The following is a 10,123-nucleotide window of genomic DNA, read 5'->3' as shown; positions in this document are numbered from 1 at the left end:
ATTATTGGGTGTCATCATATGCCATTTCAATGGAAACGCATCCCTCGCCATAAAACACGACGTCGCTGTAACTCCATTGGACACGGTCCGATCGTCCCCAAAACTTTGCTTGTGTATCACCGGTGAATGCCTCAACAGCTTTACGTCAAATCTGACATCTCACCGTATGCCGTTTCCATGGCCATAAAACACGATGTTGTCGTAACGCCTATGAAAAGGGTCAAAACAGCACCACACTTCAGATAAATGTTAACGGTCCAGCCCTCAACAGCTCTACGTCAATTATGGGGTTTCATCATATGCCGTTTCCATGGAAATGCAGCCCTCGCAATAAAAGACAATGTCGCTATAACTCCTGTGAAAATGTTCAAAAAGTGCTCAAACTTCACATGTATGCTAACAGTCTAGCCGTGAAGACATCTACGGGACAGTTTTGAGATTTCTTCAAATGCTGTTTGCCATGGCAACACAATGCTCGCCATGAAACACGGTTTTCTCATAACTTCAGTGAAACTGCTCCGAACGCCCCAAAACTTCACAGGTTTGGTAACGATGCAGCCATCAACGCATCTAAGCGTATTATAGGATGTCATCAAATGCCGTTGGCATGGCGACAGATCATTCACCATCAAGTTAGTTCAAAAGTTTGCAGTTCAAATATTCTGCTGCTTTTCTAAGCCTTTTTACTTTCTTTTCTTCTCTCATCACACATTCAAGCCCCCCAGTGTTCATGTATCATTTCAATCAAAATTCTTCACTTTCTTTTTACACATTACATTTCAGCACAGCAGTTTAGCGTCAGCTTTTCAGCATAAAGCATTCCCACTAGCAATTTCTTCAGGAATTGCATTCTATAGTTATGAAGTTATCACCCTATCCGATAATAATCCAATGCAGAGGCAATCATGTAGTATAAAACATTATTTTATATATATATATTAATTAGGGCCGGGACTTTAACGCGTTAATTAAGATTAATTAATTACACAAAAATTAACGCGTTAAAACAATTAACGCATTTTAATCGCACTTATTTTTGTACCGCGGAATGTTTCTCACTGGATGAGTTTCAGGGGTACCGATTATACTGGAGCACCAACTAACGTTCATGACTTCAGACAACAACAAACCACAGTGAACAATAGTCGAACGTGAACGAAGAAGCTGATGAGACCGCTTTGGTTGGCCCCGTGGATGGGACATTTTGTTTTAAAAAACGGACGGATGGAAGCGTCAATAAGAGCACGGTTGTTTGCAAATTATGCAAAAAGGAATTTGCATATCACCGCAGCACATCAAGCCTCAAGTATCACCTCAATGCAAAACATATAGCAGCTAGCGTGGAAGCTAGCGTAGACGTTAGCCCGACTCGGAGTACAAGGACCCACACCCAATTCGCGTTGATCAAACAGTGGCCTATGCAACAGAGAGATTTTATTTTTCATCAGGATATTGGAAGAATAGGAGGGATTGAGGTCAATCACTGGCACTTTTTTATTTTATTTTAAATGGTACAGTACACTTTATGTTGAACTATTTATTATGNCATATTAATTAGGGCCGGGACTTTAACGCGTTAATTAAGATTAATTAATTATAAGTGCGATTAAAATGCGTTAATTTTTTTAACGCGTTAATTGTTGTGTAATTAATTAATCTTAATTAACGCGTTAAAGTCCCGGCCCTAATTAATATGTATATGGACTCTGCAGTACACTCAACATATTGAATCTCAATTGTTTTCAATCCTGTGTGTATGACTTAAGAACAGATTAAAGCTATATTTCAAGGTTCATTACTTTAACTTCCTACATTTCTTTTTTGTACCTGTTGTTGTTGTTGTTGTAATACTAATTTGGGCCACAAGAGGGTGAAGTTCTCCACTAACCAATGTTATATTTAGGAATATAATCCATGTGAGTATACCTTTCTTCATGCACTCCAAACACAATGTAAATATATTGTTCGTTGGCAAATTATAAAACCTTACAGTCACGTCTTCCTATGGCTAGAAATGTATATTATTTTGTTCTTATCAGTTTTTGGAAAGATATGTTTTGTAATATTTAGAAGGGTAGTGGTGCACTTAAGCAGTGTATGGTCCAAATGCATATTACAACAACAAACACAACAGTTATCCTGACATGATAATACATGTTTTTTCACCAGGCAAAACTTTTCCCGTTCTGTTTTCCAGATGACATGACAGGAACTAAAACAATTATACAAGCAAAAACTTTTCCACCTGTTGTGAAGTCATAAAGGGAAAGAAAACGGTTTAGATCTGACTAGGATAATGTGTCACCACCATCTTTTATTCTCACTTGCCTCTCAGGGCTTCCCTTTGTCACAGCAGACACTCTGACCTGTCAAATGCTGGTGTAACGCATAAAGCCTGAAGTCCACTTACCGGGCTCTGGTTTCGTTCATACTGCCTGACCTGTATGGCTCTCTGATACTTTAAAGGAACAGAGCCATCACTAATTCTGTTAGTGATGGCTGTGATCAGTGAGAAAGTCTGCTGTGAAAAAGATCGCTGGCAAGAGACGTTTACCCCGCGTGTGATGTTCAGGCAGAAATGGTGTCTGTTCTCAGCCTCCTGCATGATTACTGTCTAATCTATAAGAGACAGGAGAGTTTCACAGTGTGAGGCAGATTTACCGTAGGCTGTCTGCCAAATGATCACCAGGCCGGTCAGGCCTATGCAGTACAACACCCCGGCCACCACAGTCTTCCACTCTGATGACGACTGGTTCATCTCTGGGTAGGTCTGACAGAAGGAGAGCCGATACACTGCAGGGTGGGGGGCGGGGAAGATGAAGGTCAGGAGAAATAGAAAAGTTATCCTTCCTTGTGTCCTGTATTGTGTGCACGAATGCATGTATTTAGTGACTTGGAGCTAAAGTTTGAATGGACGGTGGTGTCTGTCACGTCGGGCTGCAAAACTCTGGTTCTACTTCCTGTCTGAATTCGACAGGGATACTGTTCTCGCTCCTCTCTAGTTCAGATTGATGGAGTAAAAAGTACAGTAATCCACTACCATGTGGAGTAGAAGTAGAATCCAGCATAACATTTGAATACTGGACTACTTCTGTAAATGTACTTGGATTATTTTATTTTTTTAGCCTTAAATGAATTGTGGTCTCTGAGTATTGAATTGAGCAAAGATACTGCATTTTATTTAATAAAGACATTGCAATTATCACACATAGATGCTGCACAGAGTTTGTCGAGCGTATTTATTAATTTGAAGCATGTTTTAAGCTTGTTGTAGTGTGTGTTTTCTGCCTGCGTGTATAAGAACCTACAGGCCAGCTTCTCCTCGTTGCTCAGCTGGCCCCAGGGTCCCTTCTCCTTCTCCTTCAGGCTCTTGTCAGCAGGGGTCAGGATGTCTTTGTAGCGTTTATCAGGAAGGGGTATTTCCCGACGGTCCCAGTACATCGGCTTAGACATGTCCACTGCCTCTGACACCTCTGGATGGATGGACAGAGACACGTGTGGAACCAAACTGCTGCAACAACGTACAGTCAAGAGAACATTTATAACATGTTGTTTAAACACATCTGTGTACATTTCGTGATGCAGCAGTGCCATCTGCTGGTTTGAAGTCACTTCAGACTGAGGCCTCCTGATCTGGTACATAGGCCCTCTGAATACTGGGGGAAAGTTACATAAAGTGAACATTTAGTGAATGACTAGTTAATCCAGATTAATTTAATGTGATTGTATTCAGTGGTTAAAGAAAAATGATGTAAAAATATTAATATCACACTATGAAAATACTGTTTCAAATGAAAGTCCAGCATTAAAAGTATTAATTCAGTAAAAATTATTAGTAAAATTAAGTATTTTATGCAGAACATGTTCACTGTTGTATTAGATATTGTACAATCTTTGTTAAAGGTTGATTTAAAACCATTGTAGTAGGTTCAGGTGGGGCCTCTTTTTGAACTTTTTAGCATAGGACTGGAGCAAATGAATATTTTCATTCTTCTTAATATTTTCTCTATCAAAATATATGACAATTAATATTTAACTTGACTGTTTGATTGTTTAATTTAGGACAAGACATCATATTTAAACTCTGTATATTGTGTATGGAAAAATCTTAGTAGGTTAGCTTAAAGGCTTAACTCAGGCAAATTAACAAGTTAACGCTGTCAAGAAGGCTTTAATTTAAAAAGGTTGAACATTCCCTATAAAATGAAGTGACACACAAGTATGAAGTGGCATAAAAGAGATGACTCAAGTGTGTACATCGCAATTGTAATTAGGCCAACAGGACTTAAGTTAATGTACTTTTCATCATTAAAAGTCTATGTATGGCATATATGGCCGAACGCAGTGCATTCTGGGACAGCGGGGAATTATAAATGCCCTCGGAAAAATATGTTCTTAACAGAGGCAGGGGAACGTTATTTTACTAAATAAAGCTAATTAACGACACCTGTACTTAGGGATTTAAAAGACCATCAATGTTGTTAGTGAAATACAAACAATTATACATATTTGGTCCATGGGACCAAAGAAGACTTTACAGCCATCCAGACATAGGTAAGATAGCTAATGTTATGCTAACTGAATGCTAACAAAACATTTGTTTATGCATTAATCTACCGGTATGTTATGTGAACTGCAATGTTTCATGTTTCTAATTTCCTGTGTAATGTTCTCTGTTTCTGTAGTTTAGCAATTCTGTTTGACACTGAAAATAATTAACCTGTTTAGCAAGAGAGCCCCCGGTAGAGGGGGCTGCGGGGTTTTTTTTCACGACACTGTGTCTCAGGGCTTCTTAATATTTAAAAACCTATTAATGTGTCATACCAGATTAACGGGAAGAAATTCAGCTAACTGACAAAACACAAGTCTTATAAGAAGCGTCTAAATGACCCCTGAGCGAAAAAATGCTAACGCACTTAGCAAATAACTCAAGGTAAAAATAACCTTATTACTTATCGTAACTGCACATAGAAGATATCCGATTAAAGCTGAGATTCCACAGATTCTAGGGGTATTAGTATCATCACTGAGCGATCAGAACTCGCGACAGGGGAAGCAAACACAGACATCACAACACGTAGCATTACGGAGCAAACACGGGAGATCGTCTCACCTTAGCTGTCAATCTGATCAAAAGTCGTGTTCAATGGCATTAAAACAATAAAAATGCTGCTGAAGGTTAATCCATAGGTTAATCCAATGTGTCTGTCACTTTGAAAAAAGTATTGATAATCCATAATTCAATTTTTATGTAAAAATCGGAGATTTTAAATTAGCTGCTAATGGTAGCCACCAGAGTGTATTGCAGCTTCCGGTTCAGGGGCATTCTAGCTCCCCAATGGGTAATGTTTAGATAGATTTGAGGAACTTCCCCTCGATTCTATTGGCGCTAACGGTTAAAAAGAGATGTCAATCATCAAAATCGAACAAGGGGGGACAGAGAAATGGAAAATGCACCCAAATGACCCCAGAAGTGTTTTATTTTTGCTAAACCTCTCTAAAAAGGTCAAATTTCACTTGTTTTGCATCAATCTTGATACAGGGTACTTATTATATGTTATAGTTTGTATTCCTAAAGCTTTTAGTCTACCATCCCATCATTCAAGGGTGGTTTTCACTATAAGTAACGTTTTCTTTTGGACGGACACTATTATTAACATTTTTTTACTATGTTCAATCTGTATTTAATTTAAAATAAAAACATCTATATTGATTCTGACACTTCTACATCCAACTCACAGATGTAACCTTGCTGTGAGAATAAAGATTATTAATTAAGATATGGCCATTTGTTCTGGGAATGTCATTTTCGAGCCTGAGACCTGAAAAACAGGCTCAGGGCTTAACAGGTTAAATGTATTGATCACCACCTCATTTGTTCACAGTTTATCCAAAAAATACTTTTTTGCTTGCCGGCCAACGGGCCAAGTTATAAAAACACATGGGTGACATATTACCGTGACCATGGCTAGCCATCCTTGCGCTGCTGGTAGTCAAGGCAACAGTCGCGCGCCTGGCCACCAGGCTTCCCACGTGCCCTGCAGTCAGATGGAGCATCTGGAAACAGGTCAGTTAAATACAAGTTTAAATTGGAACACAGGCATTGCTTTGAAACGTCTGTGGCTAGTTATCTTATCAGTATTTATTGTCTTGTTTTGACCAAAGACAAAAAAAATATATACATTTATCTAAGATGGTGTGGAAGATGTTTTTTTTCTTCATAAAATATATCTTTGAACACCAATAAGGTAATTAAAGTCAGCTGCTGTAAATGGTGCAGCACTATGCTGCCTTCAGGTGTCGTCAGAAATCATTATAAAAAGTAAAAGTGATGCTTGATTTTCTTTCTCATGACAGGAACCCTTGTAAGGACCTTGCCATTTTTGTAATGTAGCCATTATTTCAAATCAGATTCCAAGTGCTGGATTTTAAAGTTCTGAATCTGCTAATTTTGTATATTTTTCCAGTCTCTTTGACCTACAGTATACTTAACTACAGTAATTATGCCTGGACAGTAAATGCCAAGTCCACCTGCGGTATTATTTTGTGGCTACTGTAACATCAAATGTTAGCAGGACAAAAGCACTGAAATGAACGCTGTATTTATGACTCTCGGAAGAGCACTTAAAGGCGGCAATAACCCATCCAACAGTTCATTAAGAGAGTTATTTCTGAACTATTGTACAGGCTAAGCACACTCTCACACTCATTTACATGTTCTAAATGGCCCATTATGCTTTATGTTGCAGTAGTGTGAGCTTTGAATCAGCCATTCTCTTTGAAAAGCCATCAGTGGTAAGGCATGTCTGTCTGTGAGGTGTTATTCACAGCGACGCATCAGGACATCTCATGGAGTGCTTTATTAAGGTATTCTGGATGAATACCAAAGACCTTCTTTGTCTGGACACCTCATTATCGTTTACTGCTAAATATACTGCAGTGTATCATACAATGCAATTAAAACCCACCCACTCAAGTGAAAATCACGTTTTAAAGGCACCCGCTACACGTGGAGCCTAGCAGGATCAACACTGTTCAGATATGATCACATGACAATATAAAGAGGTATGCATATCTGATATCATAAACTATCTGTTAGCAAACAAGTGTTGGGTATTTAGCACTTGAATTATAATTCCTGTGTTATTCTAAACACTTAGACTTAGACATTTGCACTACCAAATGTTGAAATAAACAAAGACACAGTAGTATTGCATAGCTATGTCATGTTGTGGACTAGGTCTTTCTTTCTTTGGGAGAGAAAGTTAATAGTTTTACAGTTTGTGCATGATGTTAGACTATTTCATAAAGTAAAGGGAAGCATTACAAACTAATAGCTTATATAATGTATTATATTGTTATCATTATCGACAGATCAGGTATCTGACAGGAAAAGTGGTATTGGATTGTTTAGGAACATATGATACATAAGTTGTATTGTAGGTGCTCCATTGATAAAGGCATGGCTCTACGTCACTCTGATAGTCACCAGGTGGTTTTATAAGGATGGATACTTGCATGAGCGTTAAATTAAGAACATTAAGATATAAAATAAAAATTGTGCCCCTCGTGAATGTACAAGATACATTTTGTTGTCGGTGCAGCAAAGGATTTTGTGGCGTAAGACCGAGCTTTAACAATGCATTTGATTCTGGAGAGTTTATGTTCAGACTGTGACTGAAGTTTCTATCAAAGTAGCAGCCTCCCTCATTTTGCTCTGTGCTTGTCCTTTCAACTGTTGTTCTGTGGCTTATCACAAACACACACAGTAAGTGAATATGGCGGAAATTGGCATGATTTTAGAGTCCGAACTGACCTTCGGGCGTCTCTCGGAAACATTCAATGTGTTTGACTAACATATTTCACAACATGTTTGCAATGTTAAGTAGGAAAACTGTCTTTTATCCAAAAGGGCATGTCATTCTTGGAACAATCTCTCGAAGCTCCACATATTGCTTTGCTTCTAGAATAAATATAACCCCACACACTGTTGAGAAAGCATATTTTCCTATCTCAACACAGCTGCTGTATATTTGTGCAGTTCAACTAATCTTCAGCCAGATCTCTGTCATGGTTTCCTGCACGTCCGCCACTGTCCCTAGCTGTGTGTAGACGGACGATTCTCATCCCCTCTACACATTGCCCAAATACATTATTGACTGTTTATTTGATTCTGCAAAGCCACAGTCCAGATACTCACGGTTGTCGTTTGAGGGTGAAAGTGCACGGTTAGAAGATGCAACAACCAAAGTGCAACGACAGAAAAAAGTTTGGTTTAGGCCGTCTCCCGTCTCCTCTTTGCTCTTTTTATCGCCACCAACACTCAGCAGAAAGCAACTAGTGGGCGGGAGAGAGGCTGGATGGGAGGGAGAGGAGAGGGAGAGGGAGGGAGAGGGAGGGAGACCGGACCAGTACAAGTAAACAATCTGGAAAAGCATCTGATAGGAAAGAGAAAGTGGGTTTGGGTTTAGCTGCAGATCTAAATAGATATGGACTCTTATTTCCCTCTTCATTCACACTGTCTTCACTGCTCCTGTGCAGACACAGACAAAGGCTCGCTTTGAGAGAGGTTACTTTAGGACACGGAGGAGACTTCATTTTACAGTGGGTGGGAAATGCATGGCAGAGTGTGCACATGTGAGAGAGAAAGACAGAGGTTTGAGGAAAGAGAAAAAGAAAGGCGGACACATGAAGAGATATTTTACCCCAACTAACTAGTGCAAGTTGGCAGCAGGTCAAGATTAGAGCTGCTGGCAGTGACCCAGCAGCCTGTGTGTGGTGTGTGTTCACACACAGAGCAGCTGCAGAGAGGGGGGGAGAGGCTCGGGGTCGAGTAAGGACAGACTTATTCTAGGTAACCCTGCACTGCTTGGCTCTGAGAACTTTCCAAAACACACAGGAGCGCCAAACACAAGGCGCAACAAAATGCACTGATATTTCTATCTGGTGGTTGAATTCTCCTAATAAGAGTAGTAGACCCTATGCTGAATGCACTTCTTTGGGCCATGCATGCTAGTGTACAGGCTTACACCTAGGATCAATATTGTCTGGTTGGCAATGACAAATGGATCAATCAAGCCAGTGTGCTTTGTGATATCACAGCCTCATTCAGTTCTCAAAGAAAGAAAATGGGATCTACTATCGGACTCATTGTGGAAACATATAGCAAGAAGTTGCTTTAAGTTTAAGCTTTAAGTGAAGGCTAGCTACATGATTGCCTTGTTGCTCATGGTATAGCATCAGCATCAAAGCCAAACCCTGAGGGTCAGTTTGAGAAGACATGCATTCAGAAGGCTGCAGAAACCATGTGCCTGGAAAGGATGTGTAGATCTCATTGAAGCTTGGGACAGCCAAATGTAGTACAAAGTCATTTTTTGCATTTGGCTTGCAAATGTTGAGCACACGGACATTACAGATGATGCTGAACTGCTCAAATGTAGTGAATGTGGAAAAAGTGCAACATATCGTCTCTAAAGATATCTCAGGCTGTTCATCTGATTTGCAAATGGCCTCATTAACCTTTTCAGAATGTACTTTTACTGCTTTACGTTTCAAAAAGGGGAACATTTGCAAGTGTTGGTAGGTAGTTGTGCACATTTCGATTGGTCCGGCCAAGATCAAATTTGAGATCAAATTGAGCTGTACTCTATGTGGCCAATCATCTCAAATGAGTATGACATCCCCGATATAACACAAAACACATCCTAAGTAGCAAGAACATGTACAATAAGCCTTGATGTAACTATTTACAGAGAAACACATCCATAACAAGTCATTTTACTACTTTATAACTTGACATTTCTGATGTGCTTGAACTTAATTCAGCAACTCTTCAGAACTCTAAATATCGCAGACTCTTAGATATGTTGTTTTGTGAGTTTGAAAGATTCAAGTAGTATCAAAAGAACCATTGTTCTCTCCCTTGTGTTATGATTTGGTATGCAGAGGGCAGTGAGGCAGCCCACAGCTGCAGTGTGATATCAGTCAGTGAGTCAGGTGCCTTAGTGTCATTGTGTTGTATGTTTTCCACCAGCACACTCCAAAGTACTTTCAGAGGAACAATGTCATTTATTATAAACAGGCTTATAAATGATTACCCAGTTTATAATCTTAGCTGTAGTGT

At 39.4% G+C, this 10,123-nt stretch overlaps 1 protein-coding gene across 1 annotated transcript in view; it reads right to left on the bottom strand.

Annotated features, from left to right (window-relative positions):
- The window catches only part of LOC104946619 (cytochrome c oxidase subunit 4 isoform 2, mitochondrial-like), a 25,518-nt gene extending 17,157 nt beyond the window's left edge, over nt 1-8,361 (bottom strand). The window contains exons 1-4 of the mRNA XM_010772489.1: nt 8,201-8,361; nt 5,958-6,057; nt 3,309-3,473; nt 2,662-2,793 (exon numbers count right to left, since the gene is read on the bottom strand). Coding sequence (XP_010770791.1) covers nt 2,662-2,793; nt 3,309-3,473; nt 5,958-6,057 — 397 coding nt within the window. The 5' untranslated portion in view covers nt 8,201-8,361. The remainder of the gene's footprint in view (nt 1-2,661; nt 2,794-3,308; nt 3,474-5,957; nt 6,058-8,200) is intronic.
- Between the last annotated feature and the right edge of the window lie 1,762 nt (nt 8,362-10,123).

This window comes from Notothenia coriiceps, unplaced genomic scaffold (assembly GCF_000735185.1).
Source record: "Notothenia coriiceps isolate Sejong01 unplaced genomic scaffold, NC01 NC01_scaffold00011220, whole genome shotgun sequence".
Classification (NCBI taxonomy): Eukaryota; Metazoa; Chordata; class Actinopteri; order Perciformes; family Nototheniidae; genus Notothenia; species Notothenia coriiceps.
This window is presented reverse-complemented; position numbering and strand designations above follow the sequence as displayed.